General features: G+C 32.6%; 4 protein-coding genes across 5 annotated transcripts in view; all 4 read right to left on the bottom strand.

Moving 5' to 3' along the window:
- LOC144845510 (cilia- and flagella-associated protein 300-like) overlaps window positions 1-17,525 on the bottom strand; it is a 32,745-nt gene extending 15,220 nt beyond the window's left edge. Inside the window, exon 1 of the mRNA XM_078702898.1 lies at window positions 17,516-17,525. The gene's annotated coding sequence lies outside the window, so the exon portion shown is untranslated. The remainder of the gene's footprint in view (window positions 1-17,515) is intronic.
- On the bottom strand, window positions 449-24,416 carry LOC144845508 (solute carrier organic anion transporter family member 2A1-like). Of its 2 annotated transcripts, none has more exons than XM_078702892.1 (10): window positions 24,407-24,416; window positions 5,448-6,063; window positions 4,937-5,278; window positions 4,495-4,659; window positions 3,854-4,061; window positions 3,318-3,471; window positions 2,979-3,154; window positions 2,661-2,725; window positions 1,676-1,881; window positions 449-1,562 (listed from the first exon to the last, which is right to left on the bottom strand). In XM_078702892.1, exons 2-10 carry the CDS (start codon window positions 6,046-6,048, stop codon window positions 1,467-1,469), a joined length of 2,013 nt encoding a protein of 670 aa, XP_078559018.1. In that variant the 5' UTR covers window positions 6,049-6,063; window positions 24,407-24,416; the 3' UTR covers window positions 449-1,466. The 2 variants fall into 2 exon arrangements, with proteins under 2 accessions (XP_078559018.1, XP_078559019.1); XM_078702893.1 differs by having other exon boundaries at window positions 449-1,571; window positions 1,688-1,881.
- Window positions 6,841-12,158, bottom strand: LOC144845509 (phospholipid phosphatase-related protein type 1-like). Its single transcript, XM_078702895.1, has 7 exons — window positions 12,002-12,158; window positions 11,218-11,467; window positions 10,487-10,613; window positions 10,025-10,202; window positions 9,451-9,508; window positions 9,111-9,287; window positions 6,841-8,284 (listed from the first exon to the last, which is right to left on the bottom strand). The coding sequence occupies exons 2-7, from the start codon at window positions 11,455-11,457 to the stop codon at window positions 7,856-7,858; spliced, it is 1,209 nt and encodes a 402-aa protein (XP_078559021.1). The 5' UTR covers window positions 11,458-11,467; window positions 12,002-12,158; the 3' UTR covers window positions 6,841-7,855.
- LOC144845507 (integrator complex subunit 4-like) lies at window positions 13,767-24,536 on the bottom strand. The gene is made up of 18 exons (XM_078702891.1): window positions 24,411-24,536; window positions 22,937-23,090; window positions 22,449-22,604; window positions 22,197-22,303; window positions 21,496-21,672; window positions 20,535-20,867; window positions 20,203-20,377; window positions 19,619-19,824; window positions 19,246-19,388; window positions 18,727-18,842; window positions 17,589-17,722; window positions 17,352-17,503; window positions 17,021-17,114; window positions 16,175-16,255; window positions 15,779-15,978; window positions 14,753-15,050; window positions 14,408-14,528; window positions 13,767-14,116 (listed from the first exon to the last, which is right to left on the bottom strand). Exons 1-18 carry the CDS (start codon window positions 24,465-24,467, stop codon window positions 13,959-13,961), a joined length of 2,862 nt encoding a protein of 953 aa, XP_078559017.1. The 5' UTR covers window positions 24,468-24,536; the 3' UTR covers window positions 13,767-13,958.
- Window positions 24,537-25,456: the final 920 nt, after the last annotated feature.

Genomic DNA, 25,456 nt, shown 5'->3' with positions numbered 1-25,456 from the left:
CACTGGACGTGTAGAGTAGTACACTCTAGGCCTACTTACTTCCCAAAGAGTAGCCAGAGCTTGTCCCTGGAAAGCGCACCTATTCATTGAAATATGAAATTAAATATTAAGTCTCCAATAGGCCTACTAACCCACCATGGTTGGGGCAGAGCTAATAATGAAAATAGAGCCCAGAATTGCAATTATACTTATTACATACACCTATGATAATTATGATAATGTTAAAATTTCAACTATCCAGATGCGACTTTAAAATTTTAGGTGAGGTTATTTACTTTAAAAACTCCACTTCGTATATGCCTATGCGGCGACGGAATTAGTCTAAGCTTCGAAAATTCGTCTAGAAATCGGCATCTTTGCAAATGTTCTATATTTGATCTTATTTCACTCTCCATTAACCGCATACAAAAACCACGGAGACAAACTATCTGTTTAAAACATGTTTATTCTGGGACGGTGCGGCCATACACACCAACTACCATAAACGTTTATTCATAACATATTAAAATACAATATCTTGCATAAATCGGACATTTGCTACCAATGTAGCAACATTGATTAACAAAATCAAAATAAAAAAAGATGTTAAATGTGCTCTCCCTGCCTCAGTACTATAAGGCCCTACCAGTACCACAGGCTTTTCGAAAAGAAGACCATGTGCTCCTTCATTTTAGCACTCTTGGGTGGACTTCTTTTCCACATGGAGTTCTTTTCGAGATTACTTTTGCAAACTAAAAGGTTCCCGCCCGGAAATTGTTTACATTTGAACAATCTTCTAATGTAGGCCCTAAAGGTTAACAACATCAAAATTTAAGTGTAGCGTGTTGACCGGCACAAACTTTAGAAAAAGTCAAAGAATAAAAAAGGTGAGTTTTAAGAACAGATTAATATTGTTTTAACGATGACGAATGAGGTAGTAAATTCCAAAAGAAAGACCCACCGCCAAAAAATGCCCAATGAAAATGAAATTTGCCAAGTTTGTTTTAGGCACTTAAAGGGTGAATTTATCATTGGATGAGCGAAGACGGTCAGAAATGTAGGAAACGTTGTAGGCGTTGGATGTCTTTGGCCGAATAGCTGTAATATAATTAAATTAACAACCTTCGCTTGTTTTCTAATACATCTAGTTCATTTGTTTCTTACATTCACCATGTTCTATTTGTTAAATTGTTTCCAAAATTTCCAATGTATAAATGATTTGAAAATAAGTGTATGTATTTTATCACCATCACCCGATCGTTTCGCATCCCTTTACACCCAAAGCAAATTAATTAGAACGTTCCAATTTTGAAGTACATCATAGTTATATCATTTGTTATTATTATTTATTAGTGTAATTATAATATCGATAAGTAAAGTTCATAATGAGGAAGAAGTTATTTAATAATATTTGTTATACTTATACAAGAATTTATTTATTATACATTTTGAATAATTGCATCAATATTATGTGAATATAAAACAAGCTATGCCAACGTTTCTGTAATTTTATTTTTATCAACTGAAGCTGGATAATCTTCGTATTGGTTTTTCAGATTCTTGATTCTCTTATCTCTTGGAGTCTTCCAAAACTATATAATTCAAGTTTAAGTACATGTGAATAAGGATGTATTTACTAATGGTGTAGAAACAAATTAGATAGAAATATTAAATGCATGCTATTCTTATATAAAACAGAATATCTTACCTTAACAGTCAAAAAGACACAACATGCAAAAATACCTCCCAATACCTTCAAAGCCACAAAAGTACCAATGAAGCCAAAACGATAATGTTCAAGATCGTATATTAGACATGCACCATTTCCAGCATCTGTTTCTTGTCGATATAGACATGTTGAAGAAATAACGGCACCAAAGTATAGGCTAGCGGGTAAGAAACCTATAACGTAATCAATCAGTTCGAATTAGGAAAAAGTGGAATCTTTGATGGACCAAGAATTGCGTAGTTGGTCTGTACTGTAATATCAAAATACAATGTAGGGTGGGACGGATGCGAGATTTCGGTGGTAGGAGTGGATTGCGAGAGGGTCTCCACTACCATGGTTTAATATTCAACAAAAACATTTTGAGAAAACCTGGAGTTTGGCCGAAAATTGACCTCAGACCCTAGGCCTATATTCAGATGGTTCAAAATAGAAATTATATACACCAGCTGATGTACCGTATATTTAGAGGTGTCTAATTTTACTGTAAATGTTTCTTCTAAGGGAGGCGAATAAATTTGAATTTTAATTTGATAAATATAAAATGGAATGTAGGGGATGATGGATATATTTGGCAGATATATATATTATATTCACAAACCAAGCATAAATACTTAACACTCTTTATTTTTAAAATAGTGTTGACATGTCCTAATAATTCAATTTTAGCCTGGGTGCAGTACAAATTTAGCGGGAAAAAAGTATAGGAAATTTTTTTTGGGGGTTTTCTGATAGAGTATACCATATAGAATGTCAGAAAAAAAATCCCCATCCCAGGGTCTTGGGGAAAATTTTGTACGGCACTTTTAATTGGCCTATATAACAACAAATGTGTATATTAACTGTTCTGCACCCAGGCTATTTATGGAGAGGATGCGTCTGCACTCCCTTACTAATTGAGAGAATCATCTTGAAAATAAAGTAATATTGAAGCAAGGTAGGTCATTAACATTACCTAGTGTTCTTACTACAAGACTCTGGTAACCCATCGCTATAGCTCTGTCCTCATCAGCTACAGATCTAAGTAAATCAACTTTACATTGTAATATTGGCATAGTATTATTGGTATTTTCCAATAAATGAACTGGCAAACTGAAGAAATGCATAAATGAGTAAATGGACAAAAAACGAACATTCTCATACGAAAGGTAAATAGCTTGATTGCCCATGGAGGGAGTATCTCGATATGTCGAATACGGAAATACGGGTGGGGTTGGGTGATGCGTGCCATGCAAAAATTGTAAAATGCGGAACTAACACTTGACATACATACCTTAATGTTGTCATTACGCATGGATTTGTTCTCATACTAGCAAACATTGAAATGATCGCAACAAAAAGAGCAAATACAAATGTTTTATCACAAACAAAATTGCATACACCCTCAGTAGCCGCAGGAAAGTCACTGTCCGTGTACGATTGACCAATGCATGCACAGTCCGAAAAATTCTGTTAAATATAAAAACATCAAAACAAACAATATATATATTCTTTGTTAAAATTAATTATTCATATATGTATGCCTACATATAATCTAATAAATGTTTAAAAACAAATTGTACTACATCAAAACTAATTACATTATTAAATATTGTTATAAGAATTTTGATACCATTTTGTTGTTATCAATATCATTGTGTAGTGTAGTACATCCTGCATGGCACGGGGATAGATACGTTACACCATCTGCGCCACAAACAGGTTCGTAAACACCGTTTGAACATGAGCAATGCTGATTACAGGCATCACCAGCAACCGGTAAATTTCTGTTAAGGATGAAACAAAACAAATTACAAATAAGTAATTTAGATAATTGATCATACTTATCGTGTTTATACGAGCTTTAGCTTGATGACCAGGACAAATGAGAATCAATTAAACTTCTGAGTTGTGGCTGAGACAACAATCAGGTTGTGGGTAGGCCTAAAGCAACTTACCGAGTTGTGGGTGAGACAACAATCAGGTTGTGGGTAGGCCTAATGCAACTTACCGGGTTGTGGGTGAGACAACAATCAGGTTGTGGGTAGGCCTAATGCAACTTACCGATAAAATCATAGAATCATGTACGTATACTTTCTATCTAACGTGGCAGTATCAACCTTTATTTAAATTTATAGTAACATATTTAGATGGATGTGAATTACTTACAATTGTTGGTGATTTTCATAGTTAACAGTTACACCAGCTATTTTAGGATTGGTACATCCAATAAAGAGTACAGGAATTGAAAAACATGCCGCCGTCAAACAGATGCTTACTACCATGAGAGATAAGCCGCGTAACTTTAGTTTAAATCTTTTTATTATAAAACTGCTTATAACGTTGCCAATTATATTACCTGGAGCTGTGATAAGACCTGAAAATAACAAGAAATATTGCTTACAAAAAAAGCCGCTCGACCTTTTTACGTAACAGTTGGAATTACTGTTCTTGTAATTAAATAAATTAAATTTACATAAATTGGTCTTAAAGAGTGACTCTAAGCACGTATGACGTGATCTGCAACAGGAAAACTATGCCGGTGGAGAAGAATTGCAGATGTCATCTTTTTTTATTTTTCTCTTTAAATTTCTCCCGTTGATCTCTACAACCATCAGTGAGTTAATGTTTACGGATGACGAGCATCTTCATTTTTTTTTAAACACACAAAAACCCCAACCATTTTAAAGAAAAGTGATTTTGTCTCCTCCTAAACTTGTGTTTTGTGGATACACTTGAGTTTTGGAAGAATAGCGACCTTATGATTTTTAAGGAAAAATGAGTTATGCATTATGATCAGTAAGTCTTACCAACGATGATGGAAGCGATAGCTGGAGCTACATTAAACTGCACTTGAATATACTTGGCTACAAAGAATATGAAACCTCCAATAATTGCTAAGTCACAAGATGTTGCCAATAATACGAATGTCAATACAGGATTCATTATCAGTCTTTTAATTGCTTTCATAAAACCTAAACAATAAACCAAATAAATGTTTACAATAGTAATTACGGTGATTTTTATGGAAGTGATACGAAATTAAACGAATTTAAGCTTAAATTAACAAACATATGATATTTATCGTTCTGTTGTATTCGTTGTTTTTGTCAGCATCGTATAATAGACAATATTTTGCGGGCTATATAATCATATAGAGAAAAACATTTTGATATGTTCATAAAAATTGGTAAAAAGATTGAGATTTTCATTTTCCTTTTGAGGTTGACTTTGTAATAATTTGTATCTTACCAATAATATTTGCAAGGACGCTAGATTCATTGAACATACGAAAGGAGATTCCAACCATAATGTCTTCTTTTTTACCATCATCTTTAATCATTCGGCTACATATCTGACATTCGTGCTTGGTGAGGTGTCGTGGAAAGAAAAACATTGGTAAAGACAATAATAACATTACAGCACTGGCACAAAGATATCCAAGCCACCAAGCACCTAGCCAAGTTGGATCTCGAAATCCTAGTGGCTTGTCTTCTACAATAAAGCGTTCGAAGTCAACGTATAATGACAAACACTTGTAACTAGCAAAGAACCCCAGAAGCGGTCCAAATGATGTCATCGACATAAAGGTACCTAAGAAAGGATAATTTTTACAACAATTATTTAATTGGTTAAACAATTTAGGATAAGCATAATAAATCAATAAAGAAAGTATAGCAGTAAATAACTTTCCTTAAAAGCAGTTTAAACGACAACATAAAACATATAATTGAATATAGTAAATTAAAGGTTGTATAATTACCAATATAAATCGATGTTGTGGAAGAATCGATTGTAGAATCATCAAGATAAGTAAATGTCAACGGGAATAATGGTGATGTACCAAAACCAATCAACAAATTGCCAATACAAAGCCAAGCAATGCCACTCATTTCTTTCTCAACATACACTGTTTCCAGTATTTCTTCAGCCGAATTATTACCAAAGGTAACATTGCAAATTGTACCTGTATTTTGTTGTTCATCGTTTGTTGACATGCCTTTGTATTGATAATTATCATTGAAAAAATGCGGCACCGCACAACAGAAATAACCGAGCGAACTAACTATAGCTCCTATTCCAATAATTCTTGGCTGATTTGACTTCGATCCGTAATATGTTACAAATAAGACAGCTGATAAACTTGATGCATCGTTTATGATACCTATCAATCCAGACATTTTACTGTCAAATTGAAATTGTTTTTCAAGTGTGCTTATCACACCACCAAAATATGATGTAACAGCAACTGCAGTTAGGAATTGTAGACATGCAATTACAAGAAATGGAATCGGATGATCAATTGTACCACATTTGTGGTTGCAAGACTTTTGAGAACGGTCACACTCTGTTTGCTTGTTCATTTTTGTCAGAATCACCTCCTTATAAACAAAACAAAAACAATTCTGAACGATCACAAGATATGCAGTGGTCAATCGACAATAGAAATATTAAAATATTTAGTAAACGAAACCTCATTGACATTTTTACCATTTAGAGATCATTACAGTAACGAGAGTTACAATTTGTAAAATACCTACCCACTTTTTTCTCTTGTTTCTGGAAGCAGAATCTACAACCAAAGTCGAATTCACATAATATATACGCTTTATTCGATAATTAAAAGTTATGATAGAGGGGCTACAAGCTGTGATTGATTGAAGATCTCGTAAACTAGCCTGCTTTCATCCTTGTATTTTATTCATGGGCCAAATCCATATTATTCAGAGGTGTACTTAGTCGAATTAAGTTGGAAAAGTAATAAACCTATTCGATAATTAAAAGTTATGATAGAGGGGCTACAAGCTGTGATTGATTGATGATCTCGTAAGCTAGCCTGCTTTTTTTATTCATGGGCCAAATCCATATTATTCAGAGGTGTACTTAGTCGAATTAAGTTGGAAAAGTAATAAACCTATTGTTTAACAAATGTATATGAATCTCGAATTTTCCTGATACTGGAGAAACACAGATTCAGCTTCCGTCTTAGCGATTAGTCTATACGCCCTTAATTTGTTTCCAGATTTGGCAGAATGATTATATTTCTTACCCGTATTCTAAACAAACATTCATACTAACATTTTAAATTGATTGATTAATAAACTTATTATTTATTGAAGAACATGATGCAGAGGTTCGTTTGGTCTGCCAAATCGTTTTATAAAAAACTGAAGTAGTAAATTTTATTTCCAAGATATAAACATGACACATAATACAAAGTATACGATTGAAAATACGTGTAAAATATTGTAATGGATCATTAATAAAAATTTCACACGGTTCAGTGTCTATTAGTATAAACGTGATTCCAGCTGAATACATTAACTAAGTATATTGGCTATTTATTAATTATTTATAACTAGACCTATCTATTACAGTACAGGCCTAAAAGTACAATTTACTATATGGAAATTCACGCCTTGCCCGTTTAACACCTACATGGTTTAATGTCACTAAAATAAAAGCCACCATTATTCCTTCGTTAGAATTTGAAAAAGTCCTAACATCTCAGTATAAGACCAAACTTTATGTAATTTAATCAATTTAAGCAATTCGTGGCTGCCAATTTTACTCATGTAATTAGAGCTAACACCTTCACCGACAAGGCCAGCTTGGAAATCGTCCAATTGACCAACTCCTAAAATGAATGAGGCCGATAAATTATCCACATGTATCAGTCCCTTTAATGTTATAAACATATATTATAATAATTTATAAAATCTACAATGTGATATTCAGCTGCCATCTACAACTACTCTGAAACACCTTTCAATTGGTAACATACTTGGATGTTTGAAATGGATGCGGATGATGGAAACAGGAAGGCACGGATCCTTACAAAGAAAATTTCTCATTTTAAAATTAGAGGATGTAGCAAATGTAGAGTACTAATCTTTCATTACAATCATAAAGATATGCTACAGGCCTACCTCAACGAATGCAGCGAACGAAGGATTTTATAAGTCATTTCTGGGAGGGGAGGGAGTGACATGACTGAAAGTGTATAATACATTGAATGTGTGGGAAATTATGTGTGTTTAAATGTCTAAATTCAGCAACCAGGCCAAGCATGGCAAATGTAATATGTACTGTATATTTAGCTATATGTCTATCGTTCGTTTCATCATACATATACTGTATGCTGTTTAAACACAAACAAATACTAAATAATTAGTGATGGTATAAAAACATTGGTTGATCGTCATCTGCTAAATGACCATCTCCCAAGTCCGTATCGCGTGCTTCTGTTTTAAAGGCAGCTATGGCTGCTTGCTCATTCGCGGGCAATCCATCTTCTGCAAAAGATGGTAATGGTGGTTGATGGTTATAGACAAACTCTTCTTGCCGTCTGTAGTCATCGATGTTGTTGTCATAGTAACTTCTGTGAGCAGTATTGTATTTAACTTCGTGCAACCTGCTCATAAAATCATTTCCCTTTTCACGTCGACTAGCATGGCGACTAGATGCACGGCTGGCTTCTCTAGTTAGCGTTTGCATTATTCCTCCTCCACCTTTTTTATCTTCTTTCTTCGGCTGTTCAATGTTTGGTCGATTAGCTTTTTGCAACGATCCCTCAAAGCCATTCAGAACAATCAGACTCTGAAGATAACACATTATAACTGTTACTAATAATTATTACAATATTTGTAAATAGGCCTATTGTTTTAGGGTTTTTTTGTGCTCAAGTTTAATTTGCAAGCTAAACGTTACTAATGTATACTGCATATTTTGTCCTATAAACACTGAATAAAATGGTCTCAATATCATTTAAATCTATAGGGTGGGTCCTATAAATACGCATATTTGTTCCCAAAAAACGTCAACTTGAGGGCGTTAACCCAATTAAACACAACACGAGATTCTTTCCAAAATACGTCAAATTGAGGGCCCTATTAATAAAAAAAAAAAACGTTTATTTGGAGTTGCTTCTATTTTTAGTCGGTTGGTTGGTCGGTAAACATTAACTTGAGCACGCGACTGCAGCCATGTATATGGCCTTGTTTAGTCGCGTGCAAACGCGACTTTACAGCTCACTATGTCGGTCGGTTTGTCGATCGGTGAACACTAACTCAAATTTGCGCACGCGATTACAGCCATGTATTATATGGCCTTGTTTCCAAAAGACGCGAATTGTCCATAGTAGCCTACGTCAATTTAAATATGGTTATTTTTCTTGCTGTTTTTGTAAGTGGTTTGATAATTAAATTAGCTACGTCATCGTACATAATGTAGACTCAGTAACGCAATATTCCCGAATATGATCGGTTCAGACACTAACATATCAAATTCGGTTATGAAAGACAAATCACAGAATTCATGAAACTTTACTGTAACTTGTCTGACACGTCACTCTCAGCTACAAATTGCTGGGAATTTAACTGTATTTACTATATGATTAAATTTGATTAATTGATATAATTATTACCATATATAAGGCTATGAATATTCCAATCAAGGAGCCAGCTATGATATCAGTCCAATGTTCTTGATAAGTTGAAACTCGATTAAGGCTTACCATAAATGGAAGTAACATAATGGTAATAAAGAAAACAGGACGAAGTGTACGAGTAGCAGTAATTGTCATCATCTTTGACAAATAAATCTACAAAAGAATGGCATGTATTCAAATTAATAAATACACATGGTGAATTGATGCATTCAACGATAACCAAATACCGTAGAGTGAGAATAAGGGCTAATTGTGTAGTCTTTATTTTGATTATTATAGTTTAACTCTACCATATGATAAAAATCGAGTAACTTACCCCTGCAAACAATGCTGCATATGATGAAATGGATGCGAAATAGGAAGGAAATGATGACCTGAAAATAATGTAATGTTATATTCTTCATATAGCAATAAATGAATAAAGTTAGAACCATGTTCATTTTACAATATCGACAGTGCATGTAGGTATAAAATGTGTATATCTCCATGGACAGTGGTCAGTAATATTATAATGAATATTAATTGCTGTTTACCGCCGACTTTAAGCATGGCCTTTTACAGTCGCCAGCTGATCTTTCTGATGGCTACCTATCAATTCTGAGCCATATTTTTATATGAAATATAATACTGCTACTTTTTACTATTTATTTTTTCTAAACACAACATTATACAGTATAACGTATATGGCCATTGGATTTTAGTTTGCATGCTATTATATGCCAATGTTTAGGTTTTTTATAGCGCCCTCTATGATTTGATGTAGTATTATAGCGCCCTTTATAGTTTCATAAAACCTCCCGATATTTTATTTTTCCAAGTTGGGATGTCTGATGTTTTTGTTACGGTTAAAATCGTAGGCATACGTATATCGTATCTTAGGGAGGACCAACCTCGTGTGTTCAGTTATCTCATTTTGACACATTCCATCAGCATACTGAACATAGTTTTCTCTGCAATTGTTTCGAAGTTCTGGACACTCGGTAAAAAAATGGGGAGCTGGTCGACCTACAATGACTCTTCCAATTCCAGAAAATATTAATGTAGAAAACGCTCCAATAATGAATAGACCTAGAATAGCAATTGAATGAAAAATACAATTTAGGAAAACAGGCCTAGATGGCATCTTAGTAACAGTACGACAATGTTGAGTATTGTCATTAATCATAAATACTGTATTATTCATGATACAAAATCAAATAAATTAGTACATAGAAGAAAAATAAAGATAGGGACAAATAAAATAAATAAAAACAGTACTATATTACAATAGGCCTAAGAGGGTATCCAAAACATTCGACAATATTCAATATAATTTGATAGGTCTAATTAATAAATATAGTAATTATAGTTACCTTCATAACGAATTATACGTCGTATTGTCGGCTTAACTCTGAAATCAAATGTAATTACCGTCTTTTCCTTGGGAAGCCCATCGGTACTACTATTATATTGTGCCATTATCAATTCAAATAACAAGACCTGTTAAAAAGCAACAAACGGCGACGGTTGTAAAAACAACTACATCCCTAAACACAAGCATTTTATTGTACTGTAAAATCATAGGTAGTCCTATCTAAATAATAAATAAAACGTGTAGTCCGAGCAAAGTGTCATTTGTAGCATTGACTAACACGAGGAATTGTATGTTTGTTTACAATTTGTGATTACTTATGATTAGTCCAAAGTTGACGACGAAGGTTTAATCGTAATTATATTCAGTAATAATATATGGTTCGTACACTTGAGACTCATTTTTAAATATGCGCAGTCCCAGAGAGAAACTAAATTCAAAAAACATTTATTTACGTCCATAAGACAATTAAATTAAAAATAAAACAATGACAAATAGAGGTTTAGAAAATAATGTACGAAGGTATGAATCGCAGGAAGATGAAAATATTGTGGTGGAATTGTATGAAGAAACACACTATTACAGTACCCTTCTTTTAAAACCATTTAAGGATCTTTTGTTCATTTATTTATGTACTATTGATCGCTAGTTTGTTTAAAAATTCAGTATCATTAATTGAATGTGAGCTTGTATTTTGAACTATATCAATATTAAAAACAGTATGATACATACCAAAATTGATGGAACAACAAAACTGACGAGATAAAGAGCCGTCTCACTGAGAGAAGATGATTGCTTTGTATAATTGTAACTATTATCAGAACAAAGTACTAACATATCATTGATTTTAAATATATCTTCATAATAAAGAAAATACCAAAATAGTATTACTGCTACAGCCACAACACAATCAACAAGAAAAAAACATGGAAGTAACCAGTTGTTTTGGGTTTCTTGTATTCGCCGCTTCATAATTGTAGTCCTACAAAATAAAAATCACTAGCATAAATATTTTGTAAACCTTATATTATTATAACCAATTTGCCAACATTTTAGTAGATTATGGATCAGAAAGATTTCGTTTAATGTGTACAGACATTTTGTGCAACTGCTGAAATAAAATTTAATTGTATATTTAACAGACAACTTGATAAAGTTCAATGACGATTCTATTTCTTTCTCTCTTTACCATTATTTGATTCAATGTTGGGTTGCCATAAATCCCCCCACTGCCCTACTACACCCAGTCGGTGCCTTGAGAGGCTTTACCACTTGAGACGTTATTTGATTAATATAGAATCATAATGGATTGCCTCACAAGATTTATATATATTTATAAACATAGTAACATAGTATATAGAGTAAGAAACGTTCTAATCTTCCACTGTATACCGTACACTATCTTCATGCATTCTGTACTATACACCTTACACACTTTGTGGCAGGCATCTACATAATATTGTATAGATTTTATTACAGGTATATCAACATTGAAAACATACAAGACGGCACTTACTTGTTATTTTTGCTGGTCTTTCCTCATCGAAATGTTATCGAAGCCGACTATCGAATACCAACTGTATCATATAGAAGGTATTTATGTCTACTTAGGCGTGGTGAGAATGAATAAGTGTGTGCTCAAGCATTACAAACATCTCACAATGGTACTATTGACAGTTCTTGCTAGCCTTTGTATTTGTGCATTGATGACAAACATTTACCAAGCCAAAGATCAATCACTATACCATTTTAATTATAATAATATGCCTTTCAATTCTTAAATATCACAGGATTTTGAATTTTAAAGTATATACAGTTTCTATTCAGTGGCATGTATACAAAAAATGTCTGAGTCTAGTCACTATGAAAAATTAGACAAAAACCCAAAGCCAAAATATGAAATGTAAAAAGTAATGTATTGCTAAAGAGTACAACTCTGGATAATTATATTAATACTGTATATATATGTATATAATGACAGGATAATTAATGTACATATAGTATACATCAAAAATATCCTACAGGTTTTTTTAAACATTATTCATTATAACCATATCGCACAATGAACTTGTAAAATACAATACACCTTAATAATATCATAACTAATGTAGTTCGTCTACACAAACATACAGTGTATCATAAATGGACAACTAATTGAGGCAAAATGAGAGCCACATGATATACAGTAGCTAAACATGGTAATTATATCTACTGCACAACACTGTAAATTACAGATGGAATTCATAAGTTAGTATTATAACACCAAGTAGATTCTTGTCATTTGATTGCGGGTCACATGACATTCAAACAATTATAAATTTTCTATTGAACTCTTAACTTATGTCATGTTTTTTTATACTGAGTAAGTGAGCAACCAAACACACGACATGAGGCTATTTATAGCTCCATGATGAGGCTATGATGTTGTGTAGTGTGCGCTGTCAACATTTTTCTACTCCGCATCCAAAATTAGAGTGCTGTCTTCTCGAATGGCTTAGACTTTGGCCTAGCCTCTCATTAAAAGTAGGTGTTTTTTAAAACAAATAATGAATGTTTTTATATTCATGCAATGGAACAAATAATAATATAAAATGTTTTATATTTGAAAATTGAACCTTTAAATTTATATAGAAAGAAAACACATATTAAGAAAACACATTCTATATTGCAAGATTCTACTCATCCCATGCATAATGTATTTGAGGTGTAAGCGGTAGACGTTACCGGTCCATCATCTCTCATGCAAATATGTTTCGTAACAGCTTTTATCCAGCTGCCATTCGGGCACTGAATGCTTGTCAGTATACCGTATATCAGGCACTGAATGCTCGTCAGTATACAGTATATCAGGCACTGAAAGCTTGTCAGTATATAGTATATCAGGCACTGAATGCTTGTCAGTATACAGTATATCAGGCACTGAATGCTTGTCAGTATACAGTATATCAGGCACTGAATGCTTGTCAGTATACAGTATATCAGGCACTGAAAGCTTGTCAGTATATAGTATATCAGGCACTGAATGCTTGTCAGTATACAGTATATCAGGCACTGAATGCTTGTCAGTATACAGTATATCAGGCACTGAATGCTTGTCAGTATACAGTATATCAGGCACTGAATGCTTGTCAGTATACAGTATATCAGGCACTGAATGCTTGTCAGTATACAGTATATCAGGCACTGAATGCTTGTCAGTATACAGTATACCAGGCACTGAATGCTTGTCAGTATACAGTATATCAGGCACTGAATGCTTGTCAGTATACAGTATATCAGGCACTGAATGCTTGTCAGTATACAGTAAATCATGAGACTGATGTGACACTATCCGTAACACTGTCATTATTTTTGTCAGTTTTTCATTTATATCTGATCAGAGCAAACATAATTTCTATGTATATTTTATATGCAAATGACAATAGATGGAAGTAATTTTCCACTGATGAATGAATAGTGATTTTCAATAATCTTTATTTTTTAGTTGCTCTAGGCATAATATATACCTTAACAGGTTTACATAGTTGTAGTGCACACTGTTTATCACTGTTACCAAATTGAGGTGCTAAAGGACCTTTTGAGCCATCCATTGTGTAGCCAAGTACAATACAGATTTCAACCTGACATGGATCTATAACAAAGAAAAACATTTATCTGAACAGGTACTTTCCTGTTAATTGTTAAACATGCTCTTAAATAAAGACGATAATTGTCAACTACTGTATGAAGCAGCTTTGCATAAAGGAGCTACATTAAGTCAGATGGTTTGCCCTGTTCAGAGGTAATTGTACCGACTAATGCTCAGTAATATTTATTGCCATCCATATAAAAAAGTAGACAAAAAAGTACATTGTACAACTCCTATCTGAGACCACTTCTTAAATGTGACAAAGTAGGAAAAAGTTATTTATTTAAAACTTACCTGACCAGAGGGAATGTGACAGATAAACTTGAGTTACAAGATGGTGTCGAAGAGCATTTAAGTGTCTGAAATCTGATATTCTTGGTGTAAACAATTGGGTCCGAGTATCTGGAAATTTCACCTGAAGGAACAACAAATTTAAATCATTAATCGTATTATCAGAAATGATGATTATATAATATCAGAACTGTAGCCAGTCAAAATGTTATATTTTCACTACCCCCATCCCCAGCACAGCTTGTATACTTAATTTAATTTTAAAACATTTTTGCCTCGTCTGTTTTTAACATGAATTGCTAGTATGTAAATAATTATGTTTATTTTAACAAATATTAAAAATAGTACCTGTATTTGAATGGACTGGACATACTCAACATTTTCTAGTATACAGTCTACATTTAGTGCTAATGCTAAGCCAGCTGTAAATCGTAATGGATTATCAGATCCACCCACTGGTTCAAATATCTCTGCACAAGCTTGCTTCACTTTGTTGTCTAATATTAAACATGGTACTCTGTGGTGAAACAATAGTGGCTGCAGGAACTTGGCTAAAATTCCCGGCTTGCTGGCCTCAAACTTATGCATTTCAGAAAACAGGGCTTGTGTAAAACTATGAGGTTGAAGATTGTTTGCCGCAAAATACCTGCAAAAACAAAAAGGAGATACTGTATACTTTAAGAGGGCCTATCACTAGTAGTTTTTGAAGGGCTGCTGAATGGCTTCAGAAGTTTAAGTATAAGTTTAAGAAGAAAAAAGCTTAAAATACAGTTGATTTTCATCTAGTAAAACAGATTTATATATTTTAGTTTTACAACTGTAGTAAGTTTGTGGTATCATATCAGTCAACAGATTGTATTTAACAGAATTAAAAATAAAACATTATTAGCATGACAATAATAACTATAGTAATGATAACAATTTTAAATGTAAATATGTATATGTTTGTATAATGTAGTATGTTTAAGCGGATATTAGCCCTTGATGGCATTTGCAGCAATAAAGAAATTGAATTCAATTGAATTGCATGATTCTCTGAGCCAACCATGTTTAACAAAGAAAACAAAAATAATTAAAATAAAATATTTTTAATAACTGGACACAAATTTGTGACCCTTAAAATCATGACTTTCGAATACTAAATCAATTGGTTTAATGAATAAAAAGCAATTTTTTTCATCTTATTATGTTTTTTTCAAGACTCGACTTTTAAAGATGTCCCCCCAAAAACATGAAAATGAAGATTAATTAAATCAAAAATGTTTAAGAATATTTTTTTCAGGTGAACAAAACATCTTTAAATCCAAATTCTATTCTACAAGTTTTATAAATGCTAGTGTTTAGTTAATAACTAATATTGGCTTTAATACTCACCTCTGTAAAGTACTCAATTTTAGGAGGTAATTTTCACATTGTTGGTTTATATTACTTTTACTGAATAAACCAGAGCGTCCTCGCAGTTGTACCAAAAGTTGTAAAGTTATTGCTCTAAGTCGCAATTGATACACAGATGCTAGATCTTGAGCACTACAACCAACAAACAGGTGTTCCAGTTGATATGATAACTCAATCACCTTTGTTAAAATTAAAACAAACCCATCATCAAAAAATTGTTTGAGAGAAACTCAACAGTTCTTTTTTGAACGTGGTGTACAGCAAACTTGATATCAACATATTGATTTCGCTATGCAAACTTTCAAACAATATATTATACAGGAGATTCTTTTTATATATGAATGAAAAACCTTGATTAATATTATACAGTAATACCTTTTTTGTAATAGCAGATATTGTTAGATTATGTTGAGGACAAAGTGGAGCTGGAACAGACCACTGTTTATCTTTCATAGCCTGTAAAAAATTATTCATTTGAGGTTAATAACTACCTGTTTATCTTTCATAGAGTACGTTCAGACGTATGGTGTAAGACTAGCGTGGCTTACGCAAGTGGTTAGGTAAACCACAGATTAAAATGCCCAGGGGTTCACACGTACGCTGTTCGTTATATTAATGAAAGGCGTTAAACACAGAAGTCAAAGTATCGTTAATTTTTAAAAGTACTAACCCATGGTCCCTTTTTAGATTTTACACTTTCTTAATGAACGTCTTATTTTTTGAAATAATTACAGTCAGCGCTTGATTTTGAATTTAATTACTTCCTGAAAAACACCATCATTTACTTTTATTTCACCCTAAACAATTCATGCGCTTTCAGATCAGAGAGCAGCTGAATAGGCTGCTGGAGTTGGCTCTGTGGCATTATTTAAGATGGGGTATGTAACTGTCGCTAATAACGCTAAGGACGTGGCATAGTGAGTTGCATTACGCAAGGCGTACGCCACGGCTTACACCATACGTGTGAACAGGCTCATAGCCTGTACAACATGATTCAGTTGAGGTTAGTAACTGGCTCAACAGAAGCAATATTGACGTTAAAGACTGAATACAAATTTGTACTATTACTATTACTACTATTTGAAACATTGACATATTGACAATTGTTACTTTTTCACAATTGAGCAATACTGTATTTCAAGCCATATTTGGCATCAGTTATTGTTGTTGAGAAGTAAAAGAATACAACAACATATAATAACAGTTAGATTCACGGGATACCTTTGTAAGTAACAATTGACACTGTAAGTAGAGCGAGTAAAAATCAGCTGAGGCTACCAAGTTTTCCTCAAGTTTAACAACACGTCTCAGATCTCTAAAAGACAAAAACAAACATTATTTATATGAGGTTGTTTACACTAAAAGTATAAATATCCAATATAATTAAATGATTATTTAATTTTTTTTTAAATAGATGCTGTCTGGTTTAATAGAATAAATTAGGTTAAACTTGTTTGTGGTTATGTTGTTGGCAGTACAGTAAATGAGCCATGCAGGATTTATAGGTAGAGCTGTGTGTATGTTACAACATGCAATTATTACTACATGTTACCTAATTGTTGTTTCCATGAGTTTAATTCCAGAGTCCATATCTAGACGACCAACTTGTTCAAGTTTCTCAAGTGCTTGCTGTAAAAATTCTTGAGGACTGCAGTTACCACGAACTAAAGTATGTTTTTGTGCTGAAGACACCACCTGAAAATGCTGCAAAATAAGAAATCTTGCTTTGCAAACTCAATAAACAAAATACTATATACAGAAGAATTGATCACAATGATGTCATACTTACTCTTACAACTGGCACAAGATGTGGAAGACTATCCCTCAAGTATGCATAATGTCTCTTTGTATATTCTGGTAACAATGTTGTCATTGTAGGTTGTGTTACTGCAGAGTTGAAAATCAAAATCATCACACAGATATCTTTGAACAGTATAAGGGATGAAAATAAATATTTATAAAAAGGTTTTGGTTAATGTTACATGCTGGTTCTTAAGTTTATTTAATACAAAGCCACACTATATTTTAAGGCTTTTTTGCCATAATAAATCAAAACATAAATCAAACTGCAATATATAATGTCATCATGTCACTTTTTTTATAATTTTAGTTGGCATCAACTTCTTAAAAAATGTTTTCCTGAAATGCAAAAGATTACTTTTTTAAACATTATTGTTGGAACGGCAAATAAAGTCGTAAATGAACTATTGTCGTTATTTACCTTCTGTATTTATAAAATGTGTTTACAAAATAAAATTGATAAACGCAAACATGATGTAAAATTAATTTGGAAGTTATTCTCTCTCGAAGTCAAATACCAAATTAATAATGAATATTCATGTAACTTAACTAAAGCCGAGATTAAGTGGTCACGCATAAAGAAAAATGTTCTTAATTTATTAAATTAAACATTATTTATTGATCTTTTCTTTACTTTGTTTTGATCTATTGTATTTCAAATAATATAAATTTATGTCTGCGTATTTGTATGTATGTATATGTATTTATGGATATGTACAGGTGTGTATATGGTATATATATGCATTGTATATGTGTATGGCATGTGTGTGTATGGCATGTGTATGTATATGTGTGTAGGTATGTATACATTATGTACATATATTCTTTATAGTTTCAACGTGTATTGTTGATATGCCAATTTTAAATCATAATTTTAATACAGTATTTGAAATCATGGTTATATATGTATTTTTGTGTACTATTAATTGCAATACTTAAACATTACAGCTTATATCAATTAAGTATTTAGACATGTTACTATTTTAACACATTCTTTTTAATGTGTGTCAAATTATTTGTAAGAAAGAATGAAAAAAAGAGAAAAAGAGTGGAAATAATAAAGGTGGGTTGTTCCCACGAAAGACAAAAAAAAAACTTCTTCTGGGAAGTTTTTCATTTAAGGATACAACCAGGATCATCCATATCTGGCTCAGGAATAGCAAAATATGCATGTGTTCCTAAAAGTTCTGGTACAAGAGTCAAAGCCAGGTTAGAGTGATTTTCACCAAGTGCCTTTGAACATCTATAAGGAATATATGAATAAGTAAAATAATTTGTATAGAAATACAAACACAGTAGGTTCACCATTTTATCTGTTCTCAAACGTAAAATTATCAAATAACGTGATTATTCAGTGGAGCATGCTGGAAAAACATGATTAACCTAGTTAAGCATGAGTTATTAATTATAGAATCCACCAATCAGCATTCTTATTGGCCCAGGTCCAACAAATAGATCATGCTGATGGTTACTCTTTATCGTGATAATAATAGATCATAATAATAATTAAATGACATTATGGGTGAATCTCTAGTAAAACTACTGTAAAGCCTAACCTATAACAAGACAACATGAAGCGCCTATCATATCTATTGTCTACTGCTGCACAACAATTCTGAGGTACATTCCCAAGTGGTTTTACTTACTTCCAAATAGATATTCGGTCTTGTGGGTACTTATTGAGGTTCTTTAGCAAAAATTGTAGTGTTAAATGAAGACACATCTTGGTTGCAAAACTAACAGTATATAAAAGTTGATGAAGGCCTTGTCTTATATCTGAAGATGAGTCCTATAAAATCATTTTAAATTTGATTTGAAGTTTCTGGCTGTTATAAGTACATTTTGAAAGTTAAATTCATAACTTTTTAATTTAAAAAGTATTTTTATGTAATCTTAACCATTTATAAATGAATGAATTACCATTATATCACTGAGTGGTTTATTAGAGTTTCTTTATGCATGTAAATGTATATATATACTTTTTTTAGACCAGTGATTATTTTGTAACATTTTACTAACCTCAAGGCCATTTAGCACAGTTTCAAGCTGGTCTTCTCTTAAAACAATGTCTTTGCTAATCTTGTGTAAACTATATACAGCATTCAGACGCACACTTTCAATTTCATCATTTAACATATCCACCAGATAATCCAATGATAAAGAGGCAAATGCTGATGATTGGCTGGCAAGCTCACACAGAGAATCTAAAGCTGCATGTCTTACCTCTGTAAAATATTATTACTTTAAATTTAAAAGGATTGACATGTCACATTTTAGATGGACTCATGGCATTAGATACAATGTTACCATCTATATTTTAAGTATACACCATAGCAGTTAAGGTCACATGATAAACAATTATGCACACAACACAATGAATTTGTAAATCTTCCTGTTATGGTTAAAACTACAAAAAATGATATGGATATGAGGTTACAATAAAAATACAGATGAACATGCAAGGGTTTAGCATGGTGGTCTTTGTGTTATACTCACAATTGCTTGTAACTATTGATGTTATTATATAACGGTTAAATAAATGTTATGGGGGTTTTTAAATACTATATTTACATATTTATTATATATAACAATCATTAGCAAACCTAAGAATTCATCTTCAAGTCCATGGACAAATGCTCCACAAGCTCCAGTATCCATTAAGGTTACAGCCTCTGGATCAAGTTCCTCTTTAGGAGCATCATCTCCCCACTTTTTACCACTGGACCATTCACCAGAAACAAATTGTTCTTTTTGCCGCTCATGTGCAGTTCTTTTACGCTAAACGAAATTGAAAGAACCAATCCTGATTCACTGATGCAGTAGGAGATTGATGTATAGTACAATTCTATAGCTTACTTATTAGGTCTATGTCGACAAGGTACATTAGAAGGTTTTTTAGTAATACTGTACTCTTTGTTTTACTGCATAAACTCACCCTTAATCCTGACATCAGCTTCTTATCCAAAGTCTGCTCCAAAAAATGTGGACTGACACGATGCAAAGAACCAAGCAATCCTACAGCAGTGGTACGCACCAAAACACTTGAATCATTTACTAATTGACAAATCTTAGCAAATGCATCATCGACAAGTCGCAACTTCTCATCTGAATCAACTACAGGTATAAGACTCTCAGGATAGACATGACCTATGACCCACATAAGGCGTAGTGCTGCTAAACGAACACTTTCACTATCATCATGTAGAGCAGTGTATACCTGTTTATAAATAGACTGTTCCAAAACTTGACCCTTTTGATGAAACGATAACTATAAAATGTAAAAATTATTATATTACTCTTTTGTCAAAATTACACATAAACAAAGCTTACATAAAACAAGAACAATATTCATCTAAGAGTATTTAAGACTAGATTAAGAAGAAAGTCACTTTCACAAATATTTACATGTTCAGGCAGACTAATCAAAGTATTTTGTGTAAAGATTTAAGTATATACTAAGTATTTAAACCAGGAATCCATTAACGTTTTAGTTCATAATCAAAATTAGATTTCTGGTTGAACTATATAATTACAAATAATTCTAAATTCAGCCTGAATTTTGCAAAAATAAAAAACAATGCAAAAGACCATGTTAAGTTTATTTCAGAATCTGTCATGCTATACCATAGAGATATTATAGTGAACTAACCCTAACTCTGTGATGCTATACCATAGAGATATTATAGTGAACTAACCCTAACCCACTATAATATCTCTATGGCTATACCCATACTCATCTGCTATTTCCTCATAAGCAAGGAACCTTGGCATTTAAACTTCTGAAATAATCTGTATTTCTTGTTTATCTTTCGTTTATCACCATTACATAATCACATGATTTTCTTGTTTTCTAATTAGAATTATATTTATTAAGATTTATTATGATTTATACTCACCATAGCTTCAAATGCGCTACTACGAACTCTTGGGTCTTGATCTTTTGCATAAGCTGTTAACACTTGTAATGGACTTTCTTGTTTTTCATTATTTTTTACATGTGTTTCTTTGGATCCTAATGTTCCTATTATTGATAGACAATGTTGCCGCACAGAATGGTCTGAATTGGATAAATGCTGAAATGTATAAAATGATATTTAGCATGATATTATCAATATAATATCAAATATAAAAGATATCCTATAACAAAAACATGCTAATAATAAAAACAATTCTATTACAGCAATTAAAAAAATGAGAGAAAACTAAAAGTTTTTAACATTAATTTGAAATTAATCAATAGAGAATGAATGCTTGACGAATGGATGGTACAAATAATGTTAGAATTTACAGAACCGAAACCAATACAAATCAGTGATACGTGTTGCAAGTCATGCGATACCGTGAGCGGTGTTGTACTCTATATACTGTAATAAGCGTTGATGTGGTACCGTGAGCGGTGTTGTACTCTATATACTGTAATAAGCATTGATGTGGTACCGTGAGCGGTGTTGTACTCTACATACAGTAATAAGCATTGATGTTTTACATACATTAATATCCATAGTATTGTTATTGTTGTTATAACAGTACTTGGTCATTTTAGTGATCATATTGTACATTTTTTGATTGATTATAGATTGTTAAAAGTTATCTTTACCTTGTAAGCTAGGACAACAAGTTTTTGATGCAAGTCTATAGAATTCGGAATAGCTCTACAGATGTTGTAAATGGTACCCAATAGCTCAGCACATACTTTATGAGAAGCTAAAGAAATAAATTGGTAATTTAAGAAAAACAGATAATAATCGCTAAATCATATGGTGGTAAATTACATTTAAAAATGATGGTAAATTATTAAGTTGAGATAGTTTAACAATCACTTAGTATTTAGATCCAAAAGTAAGCATACTTTCCCTCTGTAGTATTTGAGTTAGTTCATCAATGACTAGTGTTTTGTTACAATCTGGTGTTCTTGTTAGTATACCAAGAATGCTAATAATACGAGCTTTGATGTACGCAATTTCTTCTTTTCGTAAATGTTCTATGAGTGTATGAATTACTGGGTCTAAAAATAGAATAAATACCAACATTTAACTTTAAATTCCTTAAAAAGTAATTGTATTGAAATAATGAATGTTATGAGTTGAACAATGAATACAACAAATGTGTCATTTTAATTACTCATTAAAATGTTTCATTTAACCAAGTCAATTGAAAGCCTGATGAAAACATTCTCTTTCTTCTAACCAAATTATTTTGTAAATGTAGCATTTAAATTAATTTAAATGTGGAGCTTAGATACAGTTCTTCCTTAGTGTTTCAAAATGTTTAGCTACTTTGAAGACTACATTTAAATTACTAATTTAATAAGTGTATTGTACAAATTAGTACACTTACCAACATGCTGAGGGGATAGAGGAAGGCTATCAGTTAATGTTTTTAGTTGTGTTAATATTTCTTGAGGTCCACTTGCTAAATTCAAATCTAATAATGGAGGTGCAGATGATACAGGAACAGTCAAACGAAGAGTTTTAGGCTTTGATACTTCCTCCTTTAAAAAAATGTCAAAAATTGCTACAGTACTGTTTAAAACCAATAGATGTGGGCCATGAATGCGTCATTATACAAATAATGAATGTTTATGAGTTTGATGGTGAGAATATTTCATGAGTTAAAAAATCGATTGCTCTATTCTTAATGAGGCAGAGCCGAAATTGGAGCAGTCAATTTGTCATTGAATGAAATATTCTCTCCATTCAATGAATAGAAAATTATATGTGTTAATATAACACACCTACTTTTATTTAATTTAATTTATCCACGCAGGGGTGCATTAAAAAACCTAAATGGTATGTCAATTTAATGAACCACAAAGAGACAATCATAGTGTGTCATTGTTCTCTAAAAGGTCCATCACAAATTTAATGCAGGGTTGCCTCGTGGTATTCATGCACATCGAACAAATGACACATATCTGCTAGGTAGTAAGCAGATACTACGCAATACATACATAAGCGGTAAACAGATGATTGTGTATTGTTTGTAAATCCGTTCCATTATAGTTTATAATAATTGAGTTCTCAGCATACTGTCACACATACATACCAACTGTATGAAGTGAAATATTGTGTCGTTACAGTTTAGTAACCAAAATTATTGATCATACGTGGGACCCACTGACTGTGTATCCAGTGTAGCAGCAGTCGTGGGCTTGATTGATGTGCTTTTATTTTTTTATTCAAGTTCTTTTTAGCTACCAAAAATATATACAAAATATAGCAGAAACCTCAAACAGGCCTTTTATGAATGGTTTAATACAATTACAAGCAAGAATAACTAGATTTGACGAGTTAGTTTTATCTGCACAACAAACACCATGTGCACATACACACATAAAAGGATTAATTAATCATTTTAATGATATTATTACAATTATTTTATAATTCTTGTACAGAAGGCCTAGAGGCTAGCCTAGGCTAGTTCATTACATTTTTGTATCACAAACTTGTGGAAAGGACGTCTAGGCCTACCTTTAATTCAGTTTATGGTGAACAATTATAAATCTAATTCATTTTCGTGGACCCAATCGTCTTTCCTTTATTTTTAGAATGGGCCCGTCTAATTAATGTTGGGCCCGATCGTCTAATTATATTGGGCCCGGACGTCCACACAGTTGGGCCCGGACAACCACGGGCGTTGCTACCCGATCGTCTTGGAATAAGTCCGATCGTCCATGGGCCCGATCGTCTGTCAACCATAGTCTAGGCCTATCTATAGTGTCTAGGCGCGCCCGGCCCAGGCAGTAGGCCTAATAAATAATAGCCTAGGACCTCTATCCGAATATCGTAATATATTCAACAAAAGAACTCACTTTAATAACAGAAACACTAAATTCAACATATGCTCGTTTTTTTAGATGGGCTGCCATGATTTCACGTTTCGCAAGCAACAACAGAGAGGTTTTATAAATTAAATTAAGAACGTCATTTCGGATAGGTCGACGATAAAAAAAATATGGAACACAGCGCATAAATTCTCTACTTCTACGGAACGCCACTTATGCCTTTATTGACTTCTCAAACAGAAATAGTACTACTGTACTGTAACTGCTCACCAGGACTCAATTTGGCACCAGTGGACCACAGTAATAGATAATTGAACTTGATAGCAATGTTGTTTTATCATAAATAATATAAAATAAAGTAAGTAATATAAAATAGAAATAAAGTCACTACATTTTAATATTTTTTCATATGTTAATACACTAAAACAAATTTTCGTCAATGAAGAATGTTTTATTAAATCACAATATTCTTCTCCAATCTCGTTTGATTTTCCTACGAGCTTATATTTGAAGTCGATTGACATTCAATTGTCAAAACTGGGTTTTAACGTCTGCACAATCAAATAAACTTGATTCGACCTGGTGTGCGTTTTTATGACGAATGATCCGTAATGGTTATCGGCGAAAAAACACTTTAGATGATGAATGTTATAAACATAAACATCGACATTCACAATATATGTAAGACATGTGATTTATCCACATTCATCAAAACCCAGCAACGAAATTATGCTGCACATCTGATTAGATCCGATAATGATCGGATGACGAAAAAGCTATTCTTCCAAGATGACAAATGCTCGAAGCGTGGTAGAAATACGAACACGTTATTCAAACAAGTTCCCGAAAATGTTGGAATGGTCAGACAAGCCTTCATTAACAACTCGAAGGCCCGCTTATTTCGAATCGGCATTATTTATTAAATGCCATCTAGAACACTCTGTCAGAGTTAGGGATTAAATTTTTATATATATATGTTCAAGTGGACCCAATCTGGCACCATTGGAGCAAATTGATATAAAATAGAAGTCACTAAATTTTAATGTTGTTTCGTATTGTTACACTGTGCAGCT

Source organism: Antedon bifida, chromosome 6 (assembly GCF_963402885.1).
Source record: "Antedon bifida chromosome 6, ecAntBifi1.1, whole genome shotgun sequence".
Classification (NCBI taxonomy): Eukaryota; Metazoa; Echinodermata; class Crinoidea; order Comatulida; family Antedonidae; genus Antedon; species Antedon bifida.
This window is presented reverse-complemented; position numbering and strand designations above follow the sequence as displayed.

Bases quoted from the DNA above. Each gene is read 5' to 3' on its own strand.
- LOC144845509 (XM_078702895.1), bottom strand. From the start codon at position 11,457: ATGAAGCGGCGAATACAAGAAACCCAAAACAACTGGTTACTTCCATGT. The intron at 9,288-9,450 runs GTAAGTTACTCG...ATTCTTTTGTAG, and splicing joins ATGCAGCATTGTTTGCAGGG to ATTTATTTGTCAAAGATGAT. The intron at 8,285-9,110 runs GTAATAATTATA...TGTTATCTTCAG, and splicing joins TATTCATAGCCTTATATATG to AGTCTGATTGTTCTGAATGG.
- LOC144845507 (XM_078702891.1), bottom strand. From the start codon at position 24,467: ATGGCAGCCCATCTAAAAAAACGAGCATATGTTGAATTTAGTGTTTCT. The intron at 22,605-22,936 runs GTAAGTGTACTA...TTCTATTTTTAG, and splicing joins TCTATCCCCTCAGCATGTTG to ACCCAGTAATTCATACACTC. The intron at 19,389-19,618 runs GTTAGTAAAATG...ATGATTTTATAG, and splicing joins CTGTGCTAAATGGCCTTGAG to GACTCATCTTCAGATATAAG.
- LOC144845508 (XM_078702892.1), bottom strand. From the start codon at position 6,048: ATGAACAAGCAAACAGAGTGTGACCGTTCTCAAAAGTCTTGCAACCAC. The intron at 4,660-4,936 runs GTAAGATACAAA...TTTATTGTTTAG, and splicing joins CGTCCTTGCAAATATTATTG to GTTTTATGAAAGCAATTAAA. The intron at 1,563-1,675 runs GTTTTATATAAG...TAGTTTTGGAAG, and splicing joins CTGTTAAGGTAAGATATTCT to ACTCCAAGAGATAAGAGAAT.